Source organism: Loxodonta africana, chromosome 21, assembly GCF_030014295.1.
Source record: "Loxodonta africana isolate mLoxAfr1 chromosome 21, mLoxAfr1.hap2, whole genome shotgun sequence".
Taxonomy (NCBI): Eukaryota; Metazoa; Chordata; class Mammalia; order Proboscidea; family Elephantidae; genus Loxodonta; species Loxodonta africana.
Genome location: NC_087362.1, coordinates 29017083 through 29042993, shown reverse-complemented (window position 1 = coordinate 29042993; position 25911 = coordinate 29017083). Strand labels below are relative to the sequence as shown.

General features: G+C 56.0%; 2 protein-coding genes across 2 annotated transcripts in view; both read left to right on the top strand.

Moving 5' to 3' along the window:
- Nucleotides 1–7785, top strand: part of TCF25 (transcription factor 25) — a 32078-nt gene extending 24293 nt beyond the window's left edge. Inside the window, exons 13-18 of the mRNA XM_064273611.1 lie at nucleotides 887–974; nucleotides 2221–2379; nucleotides 3243–3333; nucleotides 4614–4693; nucleotides 6779–6851; nucleotides 7200–7785. Coding sequence (XP_064129681.1) covers nucleotides 887–974; nucleotides 2221–2379; nucleotides 3243–3333; nucleotides 4614–4693; nucleotides 6779–6851; nucleotides 7200–7451 — 743 coding nt within the window. The 3' untranslated portion in view covers nucleotides 7452–7785. The remainder of the gene's footprint in view (nucleotides 1–886; nucleotides 975–2220; nucleotides 2380–3242; nucleotides 3334–4613; nucleotides 4694–6778; nucleotides 6852–7199) is intronic.
- Nucleotides 7786–7899: 114 nt separating this feature from the next.
- On the top strand, nucleotides 7900–24595 carry LOC100671690 (uncharacterized). Its single transcript, XM_023557982.2, has 8 exons — nucleotides 7900–13167; nucleotides 13475–13573; nucleotides 15485–15672; nucleotides 15798–16039; nucleotides 16139–16231; nucleotides 21650–21758; nucleotides 22312–22422; nucleotides 23185–24595. Exons 1-8 carry the CDS (start codon nucleotides 12218–12220, stop codon nucleotides 24258–24260), a joined length of 2868 nt encoding a protein of 955 aa, XP_023413750.1. The 5' UTR covers nucleotides 7900–12217; the 3' UTR covers nucleotides 24261–24595.
- Nucleotides 24596–25911: the final 1316 nt, after the last annotated feature.

The following is a 25911-nucleotide window of genomic DNA, read 5'->3' as shown; positions in this document are numbered from 1 at the left end:
CCAAGCAAAATGAGAACCGTAGTGTTGGAGAGAACCTACCACTTTCTTACCAGGGTCCTGGTGCTGTCATCATGGGGACAGCAAGTGGGGTCAGCCCTGACCCACCTGTTGTGTGTGCGTGGACTCTGCTGGGATGTCCTGGGGCCTGTCCAGGGCCAGAGGAGGCACATGTGTGAAGTTGGGGGGCACTGCCCCAGCCTGATGGGAATGTACGGAAGAGAGGGCAGTGTCTGGCTCCAACAAAGAGCAAAGCCTCTCTGAGCAGCCATCTCCTCCCCAGTTGGGTGCGCTGTCCTGGTCTTTGCCTCCATAGACCATGTGGGGCTGCACGGCAGAGCTGTGCTATGTCTGACACAAAGGGGGTCTCATTTGCCATCAGGAAGTGCCCCTGTGGTTCACCCTACTGTGTGCTGAAGGCTGAGTGGCCAGAGATCTTTTGAGCATTCCTGGGAAGTCGTGTGGGGGCACAGTTGTCAGGAAGCCACAGCCACTGGACAGCTCTGCCCTGGAGGGCGCCACACAGGACCTGCCCCATATGTCTGCGGCATGTTCCTGGGATGTAGGACCAGGGAAACCCCACTGCAGGCCAGGGAATGGGAGGCAGAAGGACAGATATCCATGCACCCTTTAAAGGCAGGGGCCCTTGGGACCTGGCGTAAGGAGATCCCACTTGAGACCTTGGAAAGCAGCAGTGGGGATACAAAAAAAAAAAAAAAATAATGAGGCCCTCGGTGTGCGGCCTCCTCCCCCCAACTCACTAGAGTCCCCTATTGATCCTGGGCTGCTTCCTGTCTGTCTGAGGGGGTCGAGGTTGATGGAAGAGTTCTCTATGTGGCTGGGAGATGAGGAGCTGTTACAGCACGCTGCCACTCTGCTTCCTCTGCAGTCCTCATGCCATTGCTGGAGTATTGCAGCGTGCGGCCTGATACCGCCGTCGCCAACCACCACTTCTTTGGACCCAACGCCCAGATCAGGTAGAGGACAGAAGGCAGCCCCAGGGGCAGGCCTGGACGTGCTTCCACTTTTCCTGGGAACTCTTACTCTTGGGGCACCATGGTACTTCAGGACTCGTCTGGCAGTGGGGCCCTTCCCCATGATACACTGTTGGGGTATCAGGTGTGAGCACCAGGCACTGCACTGCTTCCCAGGGACGGCCATCCCGGAGGCTAAAGGTCATGACCTTGTGAGGAGCCAGGGTTGTCTTCCGACTGAGAAGGGATTTAGTCACCTAAACTGCGGGACTCACACCACCACTGTGGCCTTCCACCTCTACCTCTGCTAATAAAAGAGCCTGCAGGCAGGTGGGAATCAAAAACCCAGGGTGCCTCCTGGCTGTGTGGGGGAGGCCTAGCACCCCACAGGGCCTGGGAGAGGGTTTATTGTATTTAAAACTGTATTTCCTATGTTTCTATTCGTATCTACACGTTTCTATAAGTATCTCACAAAAAATAAAGAAGAAACGCACACCGAAGAAAATACCAACATTTATCTTCCCAATGCCTGATAACTTTTATCGTAAATACACCCCAAAAGATGCCATTTATTTCCTAAACATTTTCATACTTAATTTTATTGTATACTTTTGAAATACAATGTCGCATAAAATTCGCAGATCACATAAAAACCCGATGGGGCAGCGGCTTGAGCGCTGCATCCCAGAACATGCATGCTCCCCACCGTTTATACGTCAGGTGGCAGGTGGCTCCACCCACGCAGCGCACACTCCAGGCTCTCCGCGGCAGGGGCCCCGCTCCGAAGTGTGCGTCCCCGGGCTGACGTCGCTGCGCCCGCCTCCCTGCCACCCCATCCCCTGTTGCCACGCACCCCACCCCCACCCCCGGCCGTCCACTACCCGTGTAGCCATCCCGTCTTACTTCCAACCTGTCACCCCCGCCCGGCATACCCTCGCCCCCACCCGCCTCACAGCCTGTCGCCCTCCTTGCCGCCTCCCCATAGCCCCTTCCCGCCTTGCAGCCTGTTGGCACCCGCCAGCCACGCTGTTGCCCCTCACACCCTAGCCCCCCGCCTGGCTCTGTTGCCGCCCGGGCTTCTTGCAGTGCGACAATCCGCGGGCAGGGGCTGCTTCCGGGGGCGGGGCCTGTGTCAGTTCCGGGGCGTGCCCTCTGGTCGGCTTCAGGGGCGGGGCTGCCCAGGGCGGGCACTGAGGTGCAGACCCCTAGTGCGCGTAACCTGCTCAAAGACCTGCTCTGCTCTCCGCAGTCAGTCGCCTGCTCTGAGTCAGCTGGTGAGCCTGTACCTCGGGAGGTCGCACTTCCTTTGGAAAGAACCCGCCATCATGAGCTGGCTGGAGGAAAATGTCCACGAGGTGGTGCAAGCAGTGGACTCCGGGGACCCCGCTGTGGGCGCCTGTGAGAGCAGGTGGGTGTGGGCGGGCGGGCGGGTCTGGGAGACTGGGATGCGAGGGGGAAGAGCCCACCGGGGGCTCTGGAGGGACTGAGGGGTGAGCGTGTCTGCAGATGCCCTTGTGGGCGTCTGTGTGTGCATCGTGGGGCGTGACGATGTCGCCACTCAAAAGGGCCTCCGGGAGCATCCTTTTCTGTGGTAGGCAGAGGCGCGTGTGGGGATTCTGAAGCTCCCGGTCTGGGATACATTTGGCGCCTGCCCGTCCCTGCCGGCGCTGAGCCCTGGACGCCCCCATCTTGTCCACTGTACCGTGGTCCCATGGGGGGTGCCAGGCACAGCGGTGCAGTGTAAACGGATAAGTGTGCTTTAAGGTGGAGGGTATTCCCACCCTAAGCTGCTAGAAGCTTGTGCACAATGCTGAGTGGGTGGTGTTGGCCGGGACGACGCAGGGTCCCCGCTCCCCCTTCTTTTCTCCATCAGCCAGTACTTCTTGTTGCCAAGGCTGTCGTCACGGGCGGGTTGCGTTCTTTCTAGAACAGGGTCTAGCATGGAGGAGGCACCCTGTGTGTGCAGCTGCGTCACAGTGCGGTGCTCTTCATGCAGGGCTCTCAGCCATCGTGGCACACTCACAACTAGCTTGGGGCATGACTCATCCCATTTTGTGGATGAGGAAACTGAGTCACAGGTCACAAAGCTGGGACTTTCTACCAGAGTCTGTGCTCTGAACTCAGGCCCAGGGGGTTGTGCTACCTCCCCTTGAGACTGGGGAAAGCGTGGTTCTCCTTTTCCTGGGGCTTCTTCCAGGGTGGGGTGTCACTGGTGTCCTGCACAGTAGCTGCCACTTTCTTTGCTGACCGTTGCTCTTTCCTTGGCTGCAGGCGGAGGGTGCTCTACCAGCGTGCACCCAGGAACATCCACCGCCACGTGGTCCTCTCCGAGGTCAAGGAGGCTGTCGCTACCCTGCCCCCGGTAAGGGAGGGCAGAAAATGGGCTTTGTGTGAGCTGGTCATATGTGTCCCTTCTCTCATCTGCACGGCTAGGAGTAGTCATGTCTGGGAGTGTGTCCCCATGACCTCTGGGCCAGGGCACTGCACTGACAGCTCCTCCTTGTAGCCAAAGTTCAGATGCTCAGCACTGTAGAGGTAGAGCTGTCCCCACAGCTTTCTAAATCCTCACAGGCTCAGAGCATGAGGCTGGCCTCCTGGATCTGCCTGAGATCACCAGTCACACCATGTAGCCTTTGTGAATCATTTGGTCCTTTTACCTCAGGTCAAACAAATCATGTGGTGGCAGGGAGACGGCCTGTGCAAGCCTTTCCTGTAGCACAAGGAAATCTTCTGCTGAGTGCTCCATCACATGCATGTAGTACATATGTTATAACAATATTAGCTGTTGCTATTTGAAAATAAAGAGAATCTCATATTGTCATAAAGGGATAAGATAGAGGTGGGAAAAGCAGGTTTGAGATTGAGAGGATCTTGGGGTGTTCTGCTGAAACTTAGGCTGCTCACTGATCCTTGCAACCTCCAGTACCACTGCCTCTACTGACCCCAGTGAGATGGGTTGTCTGCTCCGGTCACATGATAGACCTTAGGCCGCAGGGAGGAGAGCTGCAGGCTCACCATTCATAAGGGTTCAGGCCTGGAGTGGGAGCTGAAGGTGGTGGCCCAGCCTTGTACAGGTCCCCACAGTCCTGATAAACCACGTGAACATCATAGCACATGAGTGGGTGACTCCATGGTTTTATTATTTCTCCGTGGGTATCCTCAAAACCCAAGGAACCCTGGTGGCGCAGAGGTTAAGCTCTCGGCTGCTAACTGAAAGATTAGCAGTTCGAATCCACCAGTTGCTCCACGGAAGAAAGATGTGGCAGTCTGCTTCCATAAAGATTACAGCCTCGGACACCCTGTGGGACAGGTTTTCTCTAACTTATAGGGTCACTACAAGTTGGAATTAAATTAACAGCAATGAGTTTGGGTTGCTTTTTTTATTTTTTTGTCCTCACAACCCACTGAGCAGGACAGAGCATGGTGTCTGCATCAAAGAACGGCTGTCCCTATCCACTCACCCAAACTTCTGTGATATAGCAAGCACAGTTGTGCATCCAGAGCCGTTCTGTCAGATTCCGCAACCATCTCCCTGCAGTTCAGTCCAGTCCAACCTAGAACCTGGGGGAAAGACTGCTGGGGAAATGCCAGGGGGCACCTAGCATCACTGTATAGCATGTCTGTCTGTGTCCGTTTCTGAAGGATGTGACTACACAGTCTGTGATGGGATTTGACCCTCTGCCTCCTACGGACACCATCTACTCTTACGTCAGACCTGAGAGGTACATATTTGATTTGTTGTAACTACAGCTCCAAGGTCAGTGCTTCGGTGCTCCCTGGGACTCACTGCCTCTTCCAGACACAGACCAAGAAGATCAGATGTAGATGTTTTAAGAGGATTTTCCCCACCTCCAGAAGAAGGGAACAAGAATCATGTTATTTGGAGTCACGGGTCAGCTTTTGCAGGCCATGTTCTTTCACTTCTATCTGAGTTCTTGTTAGGCTCTGGCAGCAAGTGTGGGGATACAATGGGAAGCACATATAGACACCTCCTCTTACATCCTGGAGCTTAGTGCACCGGGGAAAACAGACATTAATTATAGAATCCAGCAATTAAAATCAGAATTTTATTAGGAAACTGTAGGAGGAAAAAGTGGTATGTCTCTGAGATGTAAAAGAAAAAGATGCCTTAGCCAAGAAGAGGGTAGGAAGGTTGCTGGTTTCAAGTAGAAGAGCCAGTATGTACAAAAGCTTTGTGCAAGGAACAGGGCATAAGGTGTGTTCAGAGAACTGAAAGAGACCCATGTGACTAAGCCAGAGAGCAGGGCAGTGGGGTACACAATGAAGTGAAAGCCCAGCCAGGCCTGACAAAACAGACCACCGGGTATATGTGGATAGCTTTCAGAATTTGGGCCATTGAAAGGTATTTTGTTTCCTTCCTTCTGGCCTTTAATGCTGAATAATTGCCTTACCTGGGGCCCATCACCCACAAAGTGGTAGATCTCAAAGGAAGAGTTATAAATTTTCCCGTTTAATGGAGTTCCTGACATCCTGTGCTTTCCAGACCTAGGTAGAACACATTTTGTTGAGTGAGGTCCATTTTTCCACCCCACAAGATCGTATTATAAAACCATGGTTGAGTATTCATGGGGCAATAGTTCCAAGTTAAATTTTTTACTAGTTTAAGGTGAAAATTGTTAAGGTTAATGGGTTTAAAAAAAAAAAGATGACATGATTCATGACATGCTGGATATTGTAGTGCTAAGGAATCATAGTACGTTGCTGACTTAGAGCTTTATTCTGTTTTCCCCACTCTTTCACAGACCATAGGTTTTCACCATCCCTGGAGTTCCTTACGTATAGATTACTAAAGTGTCTAAGGAGCTCTGGTGGCACAGTAGTTAAGTGTTCAGCTGCTAACCGAAAGGTCAGCAGTTTGAACCTACCAGTGGCTTCATGGGAGAAAAGACCTGGCGATCTGTTCCTGTAAAGCTTATACCCTGGGAAACCCTGTGGGCCAGTTCTGTTCTGTCATATAGGGTCTTTATGAGTCAGAATTGACTGAACGGCACACAACAACAACAAAGTGTCTAGTAGAGTCCCTGGGTGGTGCAGACAGTTAACATGCTGTTACAAACAGAAAGGTTGGAAGTTTGAGTCCACAGAAGAAACGCCTGGCAGGCTTCTTCTAAAAAATCAGTCACTGAAAACTCTGTGGAGCACAATTCTACTCTGACACACATGGGGTCACCATGAGTTGGAATCCGCAGCAACTGGTGGTTTTAAAGTGTCTGGTAGAGCTAGGTAGCAATATCTCACTTCACTAGCAGAGGTCACCACTTAATATATGCTCTAGAATCTTCATCTTTATGTGACTAGTCTTTAAGTGGTAAAGAAAATATTGCAGGTACAGCTTTTCTTAAAAGCGAGGCCAGCTGTGCTGTGGCAGATGCCCAGCTCAGCTGTGGTGGCCTCCGCTGTCCACTTGGCCCAAGGTTGATTTTGCAGGGTGTTACAAGTGAGCCAGGTTCTAAAGGGCCAACCTCCAACTCTGGATTCCCTTTCCTGATAGCGTCTGAACCATTCTTTCCCTTGTTACACTTGGTGCCCATACCCCAACATTGAGCTGACCAGGAGTCTTCACTATCCACCCCATAGTCCTGGTGTTCCTCTCTGGGAAGCCAGGGCCGCAGCTCAGCTGGCCAATTTTCTCCACCTATTGCTTAGGGCTGCATTTTCTACTCCTGCTGGGGGGAAAGGAGAAGAGGGGACAGGAGGCAGTGAACGGGGACATCATGAGCTGGGCTGGTATCTCAAAAGGTGTTGGTTCAGTTTCACTTCTGATCTTTCCTGACTTTATTTTCTAGGCAAACTCCTGTTGGCCAGGCAAACACAGTGGCGCTCTTCTTCCGGTCCTTGTTGCCAAATTACACCACGGAGGTAGGTCCTGTGCCTCACTCCACCCCCTCTCTGGTTTCTCTTGCTAATGGCATTCAGGCAGCGCATGCCAGCACGGGTATGTGGAGTCACTGTTGGAAGTCAGACTGGGACAGGGGAGCCCTGGGGCCTGGCCCGCCTGTGGGGGTGCCCTGCCTGGTGGGAAGACAGCACATGGCCACTGGGGTCAGTCCCCTTGCCTGGGCTCAGGTTGGGCAACCCAACACATGTGCCCAACTTTAAGGGCTTTCCCTCCTCCACGGGCCCTGGAGACCAGTGCTGGGGTGGGGAGGTCACTTACCTGGAACGTGGGCCCCTTCAGGTGGCCCACTGAGGCTGTTGTTGCCACAGGAGGACAGGCTGCAAGAAGAACGGCTGGATGAAGAAGGAGGTATAGCTGATGGCCTAGACCGCGTCCAGGGCCTGAATAGACTGATGATGGCCGTGCGTGAAATGATGGCTAACTTCCAGTTCAATGACCTAGACCTGCCTCGCCGAGACCGGGAGAATCCTGAGAACCAGGAGAACCCTGAGGGCCAGAGTGAAGGCCAGAGCGACGGGGATGATGAGAGCGAAGAGGAGGGGGAGGGGGAGTGGGACTGAGCACACAGAGCCACTTCCCCACACCTTGCAATTGTGATTTCTCTTTAGCTGGATCAACCAGTCCTTGAAGTGGAAGTGCTGCCTCTCCTGTCCCCATAAATGTCAACGGTCTCTCATCCCCATAAATGTCAGTGGTCTCCTGCCCACATGAATGTCAGTTATCTCCCGCACCCCCCTCCCTGAACGTTTGTAGTTTCCTGCCCCCCGTGAATGCCGGTGGTCTCCTGCCCCCATGAATGTTGGTGGTTTCTTGACCCCATAAATGTCGCTGGTCTCCTGCACCTGTAAATGTTAGTGGTCTCCTGCACCTATAAATGTCGGTATTCATGCTCTGTCCTGTGGCGCTGTTCTTTCCTAGGGTCAGCACCACCACCTAGGTAGTATCCTAGGACACAAGGCTGGTCACACAGATGCAGGGCTGGTCCTTATCCAGAGGCGCACAAGCACCTGCCACCTAGTGACTGTAGTCAGCGCTCACAGTCAGCTCCAGAATGAACTCAAATGCGCACAGTGCTGGGCCCAGACTGGGGCCCTCCCATAACTCCCTCGGTCTACTCCCACTACTGCTGTGTACTCCGGGTTTGGGGATACAAGGTAGCAGTAAAGGTCCCACTGAGTTTCCAGCACATCTGCCTACACAGGACCAGGAGCCTCTGCACGTTACCTGGTATTTGCCAGAGCGCCGCCCCCATCAATCTGAAACAGGCCAGCCCTGAACAGGGAGGCGCCTGCAAGACCCAGGGCCTCAGCAGGGGGATGCTCCAGGTCAGATGCTGGGTAGCCAGCTCTGGGTCACTTGGGCTCTAGTGTCCCAGGCCTGCCCACTGTCAGCACAGACACAGAATCTGACAAAACCTTTTTACTGGAAAATGTCAGGGCCGTGCCTAGTGTTGAAGGGAGCTCAGAGCAGGACACAGGTCAGGGGAACTTGATCCCGGGGTAAAGGGGCATTCAGCTCAGCACCAAGGCAGGGGGATGTCAGCCAGGAACCTGCACCCCTGGGGGGACTGCAGCCAAATAGGGTGGCCAACACCTCCGGCCTCGATGCGGGGCCTGTTCACTTTCTGGAAGGATCCAGGGCACTAGGCAGTCCTGAGCTGAGTGGATCCCAGAGTCTTGTTCCCTCAGCCCCAACCTTTCACTCCTCCTGAAACCAGGGGAGGGGGCTGCAAAGGAGGCGCTCATGATCTCGGAGCTGTGGCCACTGCCCCTGCGCTCAGGGCAGGGCATTTGGGCACCTTGGCCCTGGGGCCCTAAGTGAGGCCTGAGTTGGCAGTGGAAAGCGCTCTCCAGGCGGTGCCTCCTATTGGGAAGGCCACTGAGTCGGCCTGGGGCCCCAGAAATTCAGAACAGCATTTGCAGTCCTTGGTGTGACTCATTGAGGCCTGTGAGACTACCATGTCAGCCAATCTCCACTGGGTTGGGGGCCAGTGGTCAGCACCAAGGCCGTGGGACCCTTAGCCAGAATGCCACTGGGCTATGAGGAATGGGTTCACCCTTGGTTGGCAGGGGAGAAGGAGCGCCACATGAGTATGACTGGGGTGTCTGCTCTCTGGGTGTTCTGAGTGCAGCAGTGTCACTGCTGCCCAGGCCTCAGGCTGGCTGTGCCCTCCCAACCAACCGTGTTGGGGGCATCTCCTTCCTACTCAGGGGGAAGAGGTTTTTCTCAGGAGGTTCCACAGCCCTGCTCCATCCCCAGAACACCAAAGGCTTGCCTCCATGTGTTGGGGTGAGGCGGCCCCCCCCCAAGCCAGACCACTCAGCGAAGGTGGAGCCGGTTGGTGTGACCAACCCACCCATGAGACCTTACCTTGGGGGCCCAGACAGCCACCTACCTCCTGTGCTCCCAGAGAATTCAACATTCCTGGAGTCAAGACAAAGGTTGCTGGATTGGACAGCTGTGCGCGCAAGAGGCCCATATCCAGGCCCTCCTCCCATGCTCCTACCCTTGGCGTGGAGCTTCAGACAGGCTCAGTCTCGTTGTCTGGGAGGGTGGTAGGTGACCCACAGGGTGGAAAAATGATTCAGGTGGTGGCAGTATGAGGGAGCAGTGATGGCCAGGGGCACAGGCTCTTGGGTTAAATTAACGCCGCTCCCCTCACTCTCCTCACCATGAGGTGCCTCCAGCTTCTCAATTCCCTCTCCCAGGAGAGAGCAGAATGGAGACACAAGTTGTCCAGGGCAATCAGAAGCTAATCAGAACGTTGTCGTTCCCAGTTCAGCTGCACCTGTTGTCTCCCACCCATGCTGCCACCAGCTGGGGCACCCAAGGGCTGAGATGGGAGCCCTGGGGCAGGTCACTCCACTTCTGATGCCACGAAGAGGGCTGCGGCTGCCTTCTGCCAAAGGTTGTCCAGTTCTCACGCCTTTGTCTCAGGCTTTTGAAGTCTCGGGGTGGAGGCGGGGTGGCAGTTAACAGCATCCTCCTCAAAGGCCTCATTCACAGAGTTAGAAACGCACCCTGAAGTAGTGACACAGAACAGGCCTCCAAAGCTGCCTGAGGCTGGAAAGCCAGGGTCAGGGCCTGCTTGGCCTGGAGGACCCAATTCCTCCCCAAGGGCCATGGGGACCATCTGCTGTGGGTAGGGGGTCCTAGGATCCCATGTGGTCAGGGACAGCCCAGGGGCCTTCAGGGTCAGTGATGTCAGCACCACATCATGCTCACACACTGAGACCACCTGCCCAGCTGTGGCTCTGCTGTTATCATGCCCTGGGACCCACTCCCTCTGGTGCTTCTCACTAGGAGAAAGGGAGGAAAAGCTGGGAGGTAGGTGTGGCCGGTGACAGGGCTGAGAGATGTATGCATGGTTTTCTCTGAGCCTTGAGGGTTGATGGGGGAGCAGGGCTCACTTGCCCACCAGTAACATGAAAACCACTGCCACCAACTTGAAGAATGGCTTGGCCAAATCTAAAGCTGAAGATCTCCCTCTGACCCCACAATTCCACTCACAGGTGTCATCAGGGGAACATGCAAGCATGTCCATGCTGCACCTCATGTAACAGGATCCACTAGAGCCCTTGTAGTAGAGTGGAAGGGATGCTCACGATGGGCAGCAGTGTGGGGAAAAGAAGCCAGGCCCCCTCCCCGAAAAAGCGCAACCCATATGATTTCATTTATACAAAGTTCAAAAACAGGCAAAATTGATGGAGGTCAGGGTAGCAGCTCACTGGGGCAGGAAGGGGCCTGGGAGCAACATTCTGTTTATGGTGGCAGGGGAGTTAACAGCAGGGGTACATGCAGGTTGGGCATCTGGCAAGCTGCATAATCACAGTCTGTGCACTTGTATGTATGTTGTACTTGAAAGTCTTAATAAGCAAAAAGGGTGAAGGGATATTAAGGTATCCACGCAGGGGCATGGCCTGTGAGTAGGGGGGGGGTTCTGGATGTTCTGGGGTTGACTTTGGTCAGGTGGGTGTGTGTATGTGGTGGGGGGAGGTTTTAATAGGAATGTCACAGATACACATATTCTCAGCTCCCTCAGCCTGGCCCTGGTTCTGTCCCCAACTGCTGGCTCAGGCCTGACTTTGAACAAGCCACTGCCTTCCCCTCTGCCTGTATTCGCCGTCTGTAACTGGGATGGATGGTTCTGTTCCCACCCACAAATGGCAGACTTCAACAAGAGTGGGCTGGGAGCCCCCCACCATCACCCCGACCTCGTGTCCTGACCGCAGTGAATGGCTTGCAGTTGACCATGCACAGCTGCTCGCACTCCAAGCTGGAGACAGGGAGTCTGCCCTTGATGTGGTGCATGGCTTGGGGGCCTGTGGTCTTTCACAAAGGAAATGGGGGTGTCATGGGAGAGGGCTGCAGCCACCCTGCAGTGGATATGGCTATGTGGCTAGAGGATCCTGGTGGATGTCATGGAGCACCTCCACTCTTTAGCTCCCCAGGACCTGGCTAGCCTCAGGCCCAGAGCTGCAGCTAAGGGAAGGTTTGCTGCTGCTCTCCCTCCCAGGGCTCACCTGTAACACAGCACCCTCTGCCGAGGCCGGAGTCCCCACACCCACACTTCTCACCCTGCCCACTCTTTTCTGAGATTTAATTACGGAACATTCTCCCTAGTCTGGCCCCTAGATCTACCTTGAACCTCAGGAGCTCGGTGTCAGGCAGGCATCAGTGATGTTTGAGAGGGGTCTGGGGAGAGGGTTGGAAGTTTTGCAGATGGGGGTGTACTGTCAGGAAGGCACCTTGTGAGCAGACACGGGGCTCTTGGCTGGGGAGGCCAGGCTCGCAGGAGAAATAGGACAGAGGAGCGAGGGCAGGGTGCTGGGCGCCTCCCTCTGTGCTCTGGGTACAGCTGTCATGTGGTTACCCTTGGGGTGGGGCCTACACACTCCTTTGAAGAGGCCGGAGAAAGGCCCTATTCTTTCTTGTACCTCACCCTGCCCCGGTCCTAGAAGGTAGGAGGTTGCAGCAGCTGCAGAGTTGCACAACCACGAAGGTGGATGACGAGGACCGGGAGGAGGGAGCTTCGTGGATGTGCCCCCCTAAGCAGCCTCGCCACGACGGCAGAGGTGAGAAGGTGGGCTGAGGACGCAGAGGACTGAGGCCACAGAGTACGGAGTGTGCTCCGGGCTCAGGGAGCCCAGACACCAGGGCTATGTGTGGGCCAGCCTCTGGCTGGCCGGGAAGGTGGTAAGCGTGAGGGCCCACAAGCTCCTGTGGCCACAATGCACTGACCAGAGTGCTGGAGAGTGGGGACCAGGCTGGAATTGGAGGCCCCCATTGGACACCTCTGTGACCCTGTTCCAGCTCGCGGGGGGCTATGCCCATGCAGGGAGCCCAAGGGAGGCTGCGAGGCTCCCTCAATGCCACACCCCCCACAACACCCCACTCGGGACTGGCTGGCAACCAGACAGGCCCCTGGTGCTTGGAGGTATCCATCCCGGATGAGCTCTTCCTCTCACTGGGGCTGGTGAGCCTGGTGGAGAATATGCTGGTGGTGGCTGCCATTGCCAAGAACCGCAACCTGCACTCGCCCATGTACTACTTCATCTGCTGCCTGGCCGTGTCCGACCTGCTGGTGAGTGTGAGCAACGTGCTGGAGACAGCTGTCATGCTGCTGCTGGAGGCAGGCGTGCTGGCTGCATGGGCAGGTGTAGTGCAGCAGCTGGACAATGCCATCGACGTGTTCATCTGCGGCTCCATGGTGTCCAGCCTCTGCTTCCTGGGCGCCATTGCAGTGGACCGCTACATCACCATCTTCTATGCGCTTCGCTACCACAGCATTGTGACACTGCCCCGGGCACGCTGGGCCATTGCCACCATCTGGGCGGCCAGTGTGGTCTGCAGCACCCTCTTCATTGCCTACTATGACTGCACAGCCGTGCTGCTCTGCCTTGTCAGCTTCTTCCTGGCCCTGGTGGTGCTCATGGCGGTGCTGTATATGCACATGCTGGCCCGGGCCTGCCTCCACGCCCGCAGCATCGCCCGGCTGCACAAGCGTTGGCGCCCAGTCCACCAGGGCCTCGGCCTCAAGGGTGCCGCCACACTCTCCATCCTGCTGGGCTCCTTCTTTCTCTGCTGGGGCCCCTTCTTCCTGCACCTCACACTCATCGTCCTCTGCCCCCAGCATCCCACCTGCAGCTGCGTCTTCAAGAACTTCAAACTCTTTCTCACCCTCATCATCTGCAACTCCATCGTGGACCCTCTCATCTATGCCTTTCGTAGCCAGGAGCTCCGCAAGACACTCAAAGAGGTGCTGCTGTGCTCCTGGTAGGGCAGGTGGGCGGGTGGCAGAGGGCATCCTGCGGCCCTGGCTGGGCCTGCCCTTCTCCCTTTTGTCAAAGAGGATGGACTAGGTGGTCTCCAAAGGTGTTGCATCACGGGCCCTCCAGGACCAGGAGGAAGAACAGCAGGAAGCTCTAAGCAGGACTTTTCCAAGGAGGCAGTGGGGATGAAAGAAGCTGGAGGAAGGACCATGGCTCCTGCCCACTCCATAGCTGCACTACCCCACCTCTGCTGCTGACTCCTGGGCCTTCGGACAACTGTCCCTGTCGGCTGGGATGTGACCTCATGGTAGGAAGAGTGGCAAGAAGCCCTCAAGGGGTGCCCACCGCTGGCATCAGGAGGACTGTGACCAGCAGAGCCATGTGCCACGAAGTGGCCACCTCGTGGAGAAGTGAGTTCTGTCTCGGGTGAGGGGGCAGTGATCCCTCCTGAGGGCCAGTTCTAGGGCTTGTTGTGATCAGAGAGCTGGGGCGCAATGCCCTCCTAGGGCAGACAGCCTGACAGCCAGTGCCTGGCACTTGATAGCCATTCACTTGGCTGGGAGAGATCTGGTAATAAAGCCGTGCTCTGACAGCCTCATCCACGCCTTCATTCCACCGCCTCCTAAAAGCTTGGAGGAAAGGAGTGGGGAGGGAAGAGGGAGCCAGGATGGAGGGCTGAGGGAGGAGTAGTGAGTCCCAGAGACCACCAAGGTCAGCTGTGGTGATAAAACTGAAGCCTGAGGACCCGAGTGTCCACTGGGAGGGCCCTGAAAGAGGGGAGCGTGGAGACCGCAAGTTGCCCACTCTGACTCTCATGTCTCTGCTCTCTCTCTGTGGACACAAACTGCCCACAGGACACAAAGCAGGCCGCCAGTTCCAACCTCCTCTGCAGCCCCTCCAGCTCTGCTGTGAAGGTGACCACCTGCGGGATGGCCCTGGCTGAAGGACATTTGAGGCAAGGCCTCGATGACCATGATAGGCCGAGGCATTGGGCTCCCCCGGAGGCTGCAAGGGTTCAAGGGGTTTGCAAGCCCAAGGGCAGCCGGCATCTGCAGTCTGCACCCACCCCTCCTCACTCTAGGGCCCACCAGTCTCCTCATGGCCATGCTGCCCAACAACCATTGACTTCATTCCTGGTAAGAGCTCAGGGAGGCTCAGTAAACAGAGTCAGCCACCACCTCCCCCCCTCCTCACTGCCAGAGCCCAGCCCCACCCAGCCTGTCCCGACTGCCAGCCTTGGGGCTGAGAGCTGCTTCCCGGCAGCATTACCCTTTGCTGGGTGATGGGACAATGAGTCAGGCTTGAGCCAGCATCAGAACACTCTGGGGACAGATGGGTGTTGGTCTGGCCTGGTGCCACCAGCAGGGAGGCAGGATTCCTGACGCTGCAGAGCGTCCTCCTGCTCAGACAAGGAGGCAGCGGCAAGCTCCAGGGAAAAGCCAAATGCTCTCCAAGACCCCCTGACGGGGACAGGGAGGGCTCTAGGCTCTGGGAACCAACCACAAAAAGCCACCTCCTGGACGCATTGTCGAGAAGAAGGCATCTCTTGAGAACAAAAGAGCTAATTTCTAGACTTGCCACACTGAGCTGATGTTCTTGAGAGAGAAGAGTTTGGGGAGGACACACAGCCACACCCACCCAGAGACACTCATGTCCACAAAATGGACAGAGGGCATGACATGGTGTGGCTTGTTTGGGAATCATCATGGGGCTGAGACTCTTCCTGAAAGGCTTTGTTACTGAGGTATCAGAAGGACTTACAATAAGGTGATTTCACTGTGAAGCCTGATCTCAGGAGAATACTCAGCCAGTAGTGTGTTTATGTGTGTGACTGTGTGTGTGAATCTGTATGTGTGTTTGTGTATGTGTCTCTCTTTCTGTGTGGTATGTATGTGTATCGCTTTCCTGTTTTGCTCTGCTCTCTCCTTTCAGAAAACCGGCCGTGGTCCCTCCTTCCCAGCTGTTTCCTAAGGCCCCCACCCCATGCACATACAGTCTGCCTATAGATTTGGTACCCAGCTGGCCCGACCCTTACCTCCAGCGCCCCCCCCCCCATGTCGGAAGCCTGGGTTGGCCTCGCTTTTACCGAGAGCCCCAAGCGTGAGCCCCCTGGGTACAGGTGACATCAGAGGAGTGAGTCAGACACCACCACCGCCCCCCCCAGCTCAGCCCCTCGCTGGCACATTCACAGGCCTTGTGCGACCTTATGATAAATCCAGGCACAGACACTCACTGCGCCCGGGTATGGCCAGGCACTGTGCTGGGGTATGGAGCGGTGCTGCAAACCATCCTCAGACCAAGGCTCATTTGATCCTCTGCAGGTCCCTTGGGGAGCGGAGGCGGGTATCCTTCGCCGAACAGACAGTGACCCGTGCCCCTGGGTACCCACAGCCGTCCATCCCCGCCTCGCGGCTTGCTTGCTTCTCAGAGGATTTAGGACCAGTCCCCTCCCGAAGGGATCCGGAAAACTCCGAGTACCTTGTCTCCTCAGCCGTGACACGGACAGGGGGTTGGTCCCCAATCGGAGTAGAGAGAAGAAAGACCTCCCTTACAAAGCCGCGGGGTGGGGCTGCCTGGGGGGGGGGGTGGGGAGAGCAAATACGAACAGCTCTTGGCTCTTGTCCTGCCTCCAAGCTGTGACGGGGTCCGAGGGCCAGGAGACTTCTATTGTCTTCCCTGGAGCCCACAGCCCCCGTGGCCAGCTGGTCGGGGAGCCGCCCCTCCCTCCGGGCACTCAGCCCAAATCCCAAGGGCCGGGCCCGGTCCGGCCCAGCTACTCGGGGCGGCCGAGGAGGTGCCGCGCCCGCCGCATTGTGCGCGGAGACCGGCGGATGCGCGGTGCTGATGCTGCGGAGCCGATGCCGCAGTCCGCGGAGGTTCCCGATTGGCCGCGTGGCGCTGACGCGAGAGGGCGGACGGGCGGGGCCCGGTGTATAAGAGCGCGCGGCCGGGCGCCACCGGGCCTCCGCAGCTAACCGGGTCGGTGCAGTTCTGCAGCCGCCAGCGCCGAGATGAGGGAGATCGTGCACATCCAGGCCGGCCAGTGCGGCAACCAGATTGGGGCCAAGGTGAGGCTGCGCAACCCTCCCCTACCCATAACCCCGCCGGAGTCGGCCCGAGGGGGCGACGCTCACTGCGGGCGGTACCCCGAGCCGCACCCCGACTGCGAAGCCGGGAACAAAGGGATGAGCTCGCCCGGATGCCGGGCGACCAGGACGCTGGGATCCCCGCCCTGCGCCTCCTCACCCCCGCTTCTTCCGCGCCTGCCCAGGTTACCTCGGGCCTGTCCGGGCAGAGCGCTTGTCGGCGGCTAAAAAGCCTCAGCTCCATCCACCCCTGAGCTGTTCATTGGGTGCGGCAGTGCGGCTGGGGCATGGGGCAGGCGACCCTGGCCCCTCTGCTTGGGCGTGGCCCTGTTCTTTGAGACCCAAACCCAGCCTTCAGCGAGATGGAGGAGTTGGGCAGGTTTGGGTGGGGCTGCCCCCCAAAGCCATAATGATCCCCTCCTCCCCCTACTGGAGGAGCAGGTTATCCTCAAAAAAAGCCACAGCCGCCCCCATGCTCCCATCCTCACTCTGAGCCTCTCAGTGTCCTGGCCTTACCTTATTCCTTTGTTGGGGGGGTTGGGCCAGATCACGGGGTGACCTTGGCGCGGCACTCGGCTCTCCCCAGAGCTCAGCTCCGCCTGGGCAAAGGGAGGGGGAGGGGAGGAGAGGCGACCGCGCCCACCTGGAGCTTCCCGGAGTTCTGGACCTGGGAACAAAGCCCAAGCTGTAGGAGCTTCATCATCCCCCTCCACTGTTGGCCCATCTCCCAGATGAGGGGACTGAGGCAGGAAGGGGTGTTGGAGGTCGACCCTGAGGGAGCCTAAGGAGGTGACTTCATAGTCCCCAACCAAACCCATGAGGCAAGTCACAATCCCAAGTCCAGAGGATTGTCCCTTGCCCAAGGTCACACAGCAGGAGCAAGACAGTGTCACTGCAGGCTCTGCAGAGGCGTCTGGGCTGGTGGGGCCTCCTGCCACCTGGGGCTTCCCTGGGAACAATACCGGGTGGGACCAAACTCCCAGCTCCAGGATGGTGCTGAGTAGCTCCCTGAAAGAGGGGGTGGGAGGAGAAAAGTCCTGGAGAGGAAGGGGCCAAGGCAAGCTTTCTCTGGAGGCCGTTGCCATGGAAATCAGGCAGAACAAAAAGCTAATGGGGGGGGCAACGACTCTGCTGACTGTAAATTGCAAGTTCGCTCTAGGGTGGAGGTGCCTCTGATGGGGGGTTGGCAGTGGGGAGACTCCCTAATCACGGAGGGGACAGCTGTGCCTGCCCAAGGAGGAGGGCAGAGGGAGGGGAGGTGGAGGAAGGGAGCCTCAAATCAAATCAAGACTCCTGAGGCAGCTGAAGACAGCTGCCCTGGCCAGGTCTCAGGGGCCGAGGGCTCATTAGCATGGTCACAGGGGCTAGGCCTGCCTTGAACATCTGCTCCTAGGAGGGCCAGGGGTCACTGGGGAGGGATCAGAAAGGGCAGGTGGTCCAGGGGCTGGGGTAGGGATGATCCAGTTACATCTCCCCCCTCCTTCCATGGCTTGGACAGGGCCACGAGGCCACCAGGCAAGGCGGAGCTGGGGCTAGAAGCCAGCGCCACACCAGCTCCTTTGAGGCTAATGGACTCAGGGCGAGGTGGGGCAGCCACCACAGCACTGGACAGTCTCCTTGGTTTGTTTCTGTTTCTCAGCAGTGTGACCCTTGGCTTTTCCTATTGCTTTTTATTCCTTTTGTTTTTTTCTTAATTTATGTTTGTTAAATTAATATCCCTTTTAACAATGCAAACAATAGAGAGGTACATTTTGGGAAAAAATAGTTATGCTTCTCCCTTGTCCACTGCTACCCTTTGAAGTAACCAGTGTTTCACAGTTTGGTGGGGTTCCCTCCAGCCTTTCCTCCCCAGAAAGTCCCATAGGCCAAATGAAGAAAGTGTTCACAGCCCAGAGTGGGGAAGGGGCTGAGTAAATCTGGCCCTTCCATCCTCCCACTTGGCTGCCCAGAACTCAGCATCTGCCTCTGGGGACAGAAAATTTCTTGGGTGTGCCATCCACTCAGGGATGGTGAGGAGGCCCTGGTGTGGACACATGGGAGCCATGGAAAGAACTAACTTTTCCAGGCCCATAACCTCTGCAGCTGGTAGTGGTGAGCAGGGAGCCATTTTCCTGCCCACTTGCCCTTGGTGGCACCTGATGCAGCATGAATGTTGGGGGACCTGGCCAGGGGCCAGGATGAGGAGAGGTCAGGGCGGGTGGGGCCAGGAGGGAGCAAGCTTCTCTTGAGTGATAACAAGATGATATTAATAAATTTATAACAATTATCTTTTACTGTGAGTTGGGCACTGTGCTAGTTGGGATGGGTATTACCCCATTATGAGATCACACAGCGTGTAGGGGAGAGGCAGGCATTTGAGTCTAGGACTGTGTGGATAAGTCAGGTTGAGCAACGTGAAGGCGAGGGTTGGGCGGAACCTTCCCACCCTCCCACCAGGGCCAATGAATCTGGGGACCCCTCGCCCTACCCCGTGGTTCCCGCTTCCTCTTGCTGCCCGCTGGGACCCCTTTCCGGGGGGCCTGGTGCCGCCGACCCCACTCTCCTTCCAGAGCCCTCTTTGTCTGAGCACCGCTGTTTGCCCGCTGTCCTCCGGGGCTCCCTCCCTCGCGGCTGCTGGGCGGGGCCTCCAGGGTGGGGCCCTGCCCTGACAGCCAATGGGAGGAGGCATTTTCTGTTTCCCCCTCCCTTTTGCGTCGCGCGAAGGTTCCGCGGCAACCCCATGGGAGGAGGCATTTTCTGTTTCCCCCTCCCTTTTGCGTCGCGCGAAGGTTCCGCGGCAACCCCAGCTCTGCCTAAATGGGTCGCGGCGGAGCCAGGGAGGAGGCTCAGGGGGCCTCTACCTGCCTCGAGTCTCCCAGCCTGCTGTTTGGGGGTCGCCGCTTCCCTCTCTCTCCCCCAGCCCTCGCTCTGAGTCAATTGAATTCGGGCGCGGCAACGGGTCAGCACCGTGGACAGCGGCCACCGGGGCGCCCGGAAGGGCCGCCTACTACCGGAGGAGGCAGGGTGGGGTCCCGACGGAAGGGGCGGCCCGCAACCCGAGGTGGCGGCCTGCTCAACAGCCCTACTGCGAGATCTGAAATAGGGGCCTGGCCTACAGCCCTTCGGGCGCCGCGTCATCTTGGACAGTTTCTCATTTGTAGTGGTGATAATGATAAAATCAATTTTATGAATTAAATACAAAGCAATTATTATTTATTACACGATATATTCTATAATATATTCTACTAATATAACTACTCTTGTTTTAAATTACTTAAAACCTTTATTAATTTTAACTGCACAATTATTAATATATTCTCCTCTAAAAGGTAAAAGTTGAGACATTGCAGATAAGGCTGAAGTTCCCCTTTATCCACTCCCTCACTCCAGGTTCTTCTCCAGCAGGACTGGGGCTCAGCTGGCTCTGCCTCATTCCGTGCCCTTCCCATGCATGCCCATATACATGTCTTTATAGGGAAATGTACGTCGTTTCATGAGTTTACTGTTGCTCTACACATCATTGTGCAATTAGCTTTTTCAGTACAGGATCTGCAGTGAAGGTGTAGTCATGTTAGTAATGATCTACCGCATCCTTTCCAACTGCTCCACAGTATTCCAAGGTACATTGATTTTTTAAAAAAACTATTTTTAATTGTTAATTTAAATTGCTCACACGTGTGACTTTGAAATTTTAAATAGTATTGAAGGTCCTTTAACACAAGGAAGCCAAAATTGCTAAATGCTTTCCCATGCCACGCCTGGTACTAACCACTTGATGTAAGTACTGTTGTCATGTCCATTTTACAACTGAGAAAACCAAGGTCCACACTGTAGAGAACTTTCTGTGGGTGTGTTAATGGCATGGCGGCAGGGCCACTCTCTCCTGGCCTCACACACACCTCCTTTATGAGCCAGCAGGGGCTTGTGGCTGTGGGTGTCCCTGAAGCCAGAGGTTTGGGGTGCTTCAGGGCTGTGGGGGCCATGGAGACCTACTGCTTCTCTGACACAGCCTCTAGCCAAGGAGCAGGCTAAAGAGCTCAGACTAGGTCACAAATGCCTCAGTGACATGTCTGTGTTTTCATTTCTCTTAATTAGAAAACTAACATATGCTTAATGCAAAAAGAAGAAAACTTAGCAATGACAAAAATGCACCCAGGGGAAGGAGCGCTCCCCTCCCCCTGCTGAGTGTGGACCTCTGAACAGTCTCTGATAATGAATTGCCAAGCATTCATCTGTGTGCATTTTATAATAATTACAGTATTTATACTTAGAAAAAATTTTAACTAAAAATTTTCTTGCAAAGTTAATGTGTACACATGATAGGGAATTCCAGCAGCACCAAAGGGTATACAGTGAAAAGAAGTCTCTCTGTTCCAGCCGGGACCACATCCCCAGGGGAAGCTGCTCTGAGTGGGTTTTGTGCATCTGCCAGAGACATCCTTACATAAAAATAAGCACATGCATGCTATTTTGTAACCTGCTTTTCTCACTGAGCAATCATTTCACAAGCATGTGACTCACATGTAGAGGCCTTTTGTGTTTCAGGGCCTTCACACCCATTACCTCATCGGAAAGTCACTCCAACCCTAAGGAGTAAAGGGGAGGAGAATGGGGAGAGGTCAGGCAACCTCAGAAGTCACAGTGTGTGACAAGTGAGGCCCCCTGCCCCATGACCAGTCATCAGAGAAGGTCTCTGGGGCGGTGGAGACCCCTGCAGGCCTCTATGTGTGCACACTGGGCTAATAATATACCATGCCAGACACTATTCAAATGCTTTGCAAAGATTAACACATTTTTCTTACCATCCTGTTTTCACCATCAGGCCCATGTTACAGGTGAGGCAGAGTCCCTGTGACTCACCCAAGGTCACAGAGCTGGAAAGGGGTGGGGCTCAGCTCCTGGCCCATGCTCTGCTCTCTGCTGTCTCACTCAGCGGAAGTTGGGAGAGCAGATTTGAGAAGTGCCCAGGAGCTTCTGCCCACAGCAGGAAGGTGGTGGCCACAGGTTGAGGCGAGAGTGAGCCTGAGGGGTCAGGACCAGGCCACAGACAGGCTGGGAGACCTCAGGTTAGCCCAATCCTCACTTGGGGCTCCATGGTTTCTCTGCAGACCAGAGTGGGGAAAATCGTGAGATTGGCTCCCTGGGCCTCTGAGGTCCTCATTGACCAAGAAAGAGCTGGGCACTCTCAGGGAGGCCCCGACATGATTTGCTCTGGCCAAGAATGTGGGCCCAGACTCCAGGCTCTGACCCTGCTTCATCACTTGCTGTAGGCAACTCTCTGCCTTCAGTGCCTCTGAAAAGAGGGAGTGATGATAAACAGCCCAGGTGGGTGCAGGAGCATGAAGGACAGGCTGTCCTCCACAGTCATAAGCTTGTGGATGAGTGGAGGCCCAGGCCCCTCACTCATACCCTCTCCTACAGTTCTGGGAAGTCATCAGCGATGAGCACGGCATCGATCCCAGTGGCAACTATGTGGGGGACTCAGACCTGCAGCTGGAACGGATCAGCGTCTACTACAATGAGGCCTCCTGTGAGCATCCCGCCCTGACTGGCCTGGGGGGGAGGGGCACCCTGATGGCAGCCTGTCCTCCACCCTGGGTGGGGGGGGGGACACTGATGGCTAGGCCATAGCATCGCTGCCCTTTTGAGGCCGACAGTGAAACCTGAGGGTCAACAGCCAGAGTCACAGAACAGACAAGTCACAGGTCAGAGGAGACCAAAGGGACTGAAGGACCTCTGGACAGGTGCCTGGCCATAGTTGGACAGGGCAGCGTGGGCAGTGGAGGGCCAGGCAGGGTCATTGAAGGGCTCACAGGGCTATTTAGTGTCTTCAATGGGGAGCTAATTAGATACTAACCCTGCTTCCTGGGCTGTCTGACTGATTCGGACTCTCCTGTTGACTGTGTTGACTGTGATCCCCATTGTTACATGGTAGATCTAGGCATAGGGCTTGGCCCCAGGCTTCTGAGTCCATATTTGACACTGAAGGCCAAGGGTCAGAGCAGAGGCCATAGGGCGGGGCGAGATTTGGAGAGTGAAGGCATAAGAGGCCCTCTGTAACTCCATAACTACCATCTCCCTAGCTCACAAATACGTGCCTCGGGCCATTCTGGTGGACCTGGAGCCTGGCACCATGGACAGCGTCCGTTCTGGAGCCTTTGGGCACCTCTTCAGGCCCGACAACTTCATCTTTGGTAAGTCCCTCTGCCCTGCTCCAACCTCTGTTGTCAACCCCATCGCAGGCGAACCTGATCTACCATGGGGGGATGGGTCATGCATCAGAAGGGCCAAGTTGGTTCAGCACCGGGGTTCTCAGGGTGAATGAAAGTCAGGGTTCCCTGCAGGAACAGAACCACTTAAAGGATTTCATGCAGAACAGGGTGTGACACAGAGAAGTAAGAGCCTACAGCAACATGGAGAGCTGGGTGAAAGAAGTCAGGGCCCTGTACACCTGAGCTGAGAGTACAGGATGCTGTCCTCACCCATGGCACCTGCCTGAGTGCCAGCGAACCTGGCAGCTGGACGCGGGACATTCATAGCAACAGAAGATGGCCTCTGGCCATCTAACTGGTGGACGTGAATTCACATCCAGAACAAGCTAGCTGCAAGAGACTCTGGGGTTATGGTTTAAATTTCCCAGAAAGGGAGGTCAGGTAGGGGGAGGCAATGAACAGAAGTGACTTACCCAAAACCCTTCCCAGTGTCAGTTGGGGCCAGAACCCCAGCTCCCAGTTCCCTCCCCAGATTACTTACCACCGGCTGCCCAGCAGGTGTGGTCCCAACACTCAGCACTGTTGGCATGGTGGAAGCCAGGCAGGGTATCTGAGGTGTGCCCAGCGGGGACACCCCCACTTCACAGAAGTGGGAGGAGAGGTCCTCAGCTCCCACAATGGCTCTCACAGGTCTGGCCTGAGAGCCCTGACCTGGGTCCCTTTCCTCCTTGTCTGCCCCCACAGGTCAGAGTGGAGCTGGCAACAACTGGGCCAAAGGTCACTACACAGAGGGTGCAGAGCTGGTGGACTCAGTCCTGGATGTCGTGCGGAAGGAGTGTGAGAACTGCGACTGCCTGCAGGGCTTCCAGCTGACCCACTCACTGGGTGGGGGCACTGGGTCGGGCATGGGCACGCTGCTCATTAGCAAGGTTCGAGAGGAATACCCTGATCGCATCATGAACACCTTCAGCGTGGTGCCCTCACCCAAGGTGTCTGACACCGTAGTGGAGCCCTACAACGCCACGCTATCCATCCACCAGCTGGTGGAAAACACCGACGAGACCTACTGCATCGACAATGAAGCCCTCTACGACATCTGCTTCCGCACCCTCAAGCTGGCCACGCCCACCTATGGCGACCTCAACCACCTCGTGTCAGCCACCATGAGCGGCGTCACCACCTCCCTCCGCTTCCCCGGGCAGCTCAATGCAGACCTGCGAAAGCTGGCCGTCAACATGGTGCCCTTCCCCCGCCTGCACTTCTTCATGCCTGGCTTTGCCCCACTCACAGCCCGGGGCAGCCAGCAGTACAGGGCCCTGACAGTGCCCGAGCTCACTCAGCAGATGTTCGATGCGAAAAACATGATGGCAGCCTGTGACCCGCGCCATGGCCGCTACCTCACTGTGGCCACGGTCTTCCGTGGGCGCATGTCCATGAAGGAGGTGGACGAGCAGATGCTGGCCATCCAGAGCAAGAACAGCAGCTACTTTGTAGAGTGGATCCCCAACAACGTCAAGGTGGCTGTATGCGACATTCCGCCCCGTGGCCTCAAGATGTCCTCCACCTTCATCGGCAACAGCACGGCCATCCAGGAGCTATTCAAGCGCATCTCAGAGCAGTTTACTGCCATGTTTCGGCGCAAGGCCTTCCTGCACTGGTACACAGGCGAGGGCATGGATGAGATGGAGTTCACTGAAGCCGAGAGCAACATGAACGACCTGGTGTCTGAGTACCAGCAGTACCAGGATGCCACGGCTGAGGAGGAGGGCGAGATGTATGAGGATGATGAGGAGGAGTCGGAGGCCCAGGGTCCCAAGTGAAGGCCTCCAGCTGGAGCTGGGGGGCGGTAGGGATGGGGCAGCAATGTCTGTCCCCAGGGCCCCCGATCCCTGGCACAGCCCTCAGCTCCACCCCCCCCCCAGCTGCCAGCCGCTTTGCCTGGGGTCCCTGAGTTCTTGTCACTCAGTATTCACGCTGCCCCTGCCCCACAAGCCCCCAGCTCTATCCTCTGACCTCTATTTCTGTGCTGCTCCAGTGTCTCTTTGTTTTATTGTGGCTCCAGGCCTGACATCTATGGTTTGTGTTGTTTTTTTTACTGGTTTGTGTTGATTTTTATTTTTTTGGATACTTAATAAATTTATTGCTGTCAGATGCCCTTGTCTGGTCCCGGAGCTTTCTTTTTATTTTGGGAAGTTGGGCCCAGAGGGTGAGGAGGGGCTGCCAGGGAGGCCCAGACAGGGGCAAGGCAGAGGGGCTTTGCCTCCCAGGCTGGTGGCTTAGGTAGGCCTGTGTTTGGAGCCTGAAGGAGCTCCTGGAAGTGGGGATCCTGAAGAGGAAGGGCCTGAGCCCAAGCCCACTCTTAACAGCACATCCTCAGGTTGCCTCTTGGAATGGCTTCCAGGTGACCTGAGGGACTGCCCCATGCTCACTCTCTGGTCTCCCATGGAGGAGTCTGACAAAAATGTCCCCTCCAGGGTTTCTTGAATAATGCATGTGTTGAACATTAGAAGACAGAGGCTGACGTTAGACCTGAAGCTCAAACTAGGAGGGTCCTTGAGCACTCCTCAAAAAAAAAAAAAAGGGTGTTTCCAGCCAGTTAGTGATAGTGACCTCAGGACCAGGCATGGGCCTCAGCCAATGACATGCTGGCTGGAGGTGCCCCCTGTGGTCCCTCCCTGTGGCCCTCCCACAGGACCGTAACCATCTAGAGCCTGGATTCCTCTCTACTTGCCTCTCTCTGCCCCCCTCCCCAACCCAGGGGGTTGATCAGGAGGAGGAAGATAGTGGTATCAGCTGACTCTGGCTTCTCACAGGGACTGAACCCTCTAAGGGGCCAGTGTCTAGGATCCCAGTCCTCATTCAGGCTGTCCTGGGCACCCTGGTGGTGAAATGGTTAATAGCTATGGCTGCTAACCAAAAGGTCAGCAGTTCAAATCCACCAGCTGCTTCTTGGAAACCCTATGGGGCAGTTCTACTCTGTCCTATAGGGTCACTATAAGTCAGAATCTACTCCAGGGCAATTTTTTTTTTTTTTTTGGTGGGCACCCTGACTTATGAAGGGGACACAAGCAGCTGCCGCTTTCAGCATCTGCTCTGTGCCCGCTCCACCCAGCATGTGGAAGCCTGAGTGGTGTCCAGGAACCGGCTTGTGAGTGGAGATCCCTACTCCCCCACCCCCGGCCCCAAACAATATGGAGCAGAGAGAAGCCATGCTGGCTGTGTCTGAATTTCTGACCCACAGAATTAGTGAGCATAATAAAGTGGTTCTTATTTTCCCCCACAAGGTGTTGGGTAACCAAAACAGACCCCTTGGGGGCTGCACCCGAGCTCAGGCTCCTGCCTTCTCCTGGAGGCTCTGATTGGTCCTGGAGTTCAGAACCTGCCTGCAGCTGCGGTGAAAGAGGGCACGTGGGCTTCTTTTGGTCTTGGCTGAGCTGCGAGGGAAGAGTTTCGAACTGCCATTTCAATCAC

Bases quoted from the DNA above. Each gene is read 5' to 3' on its own strand.
- LOC100671690 (XM_023557982.2), top strand. From the start codon at position 12,218: ATGCCCATGCAGGGAGCCCAAGGGAGGCTGCGAGGCTCCCTCAATGCC. The intron at 13,168-13,474 runs GTAGGGCAGGTG...ACCTCATGGTAG, and splicing joins GAGGTGCTGCTGTGCTCCTG to GAAGAGTGGCAAGAAGCCCT. The intron at 13,574-15,484 runs GTGAGTTCTGTC...GATCCTCTGCAG, and splicing joins AGTGGCCACCTCGTGGAGAA to GTCCCTTGGGGAGCGGAGGC.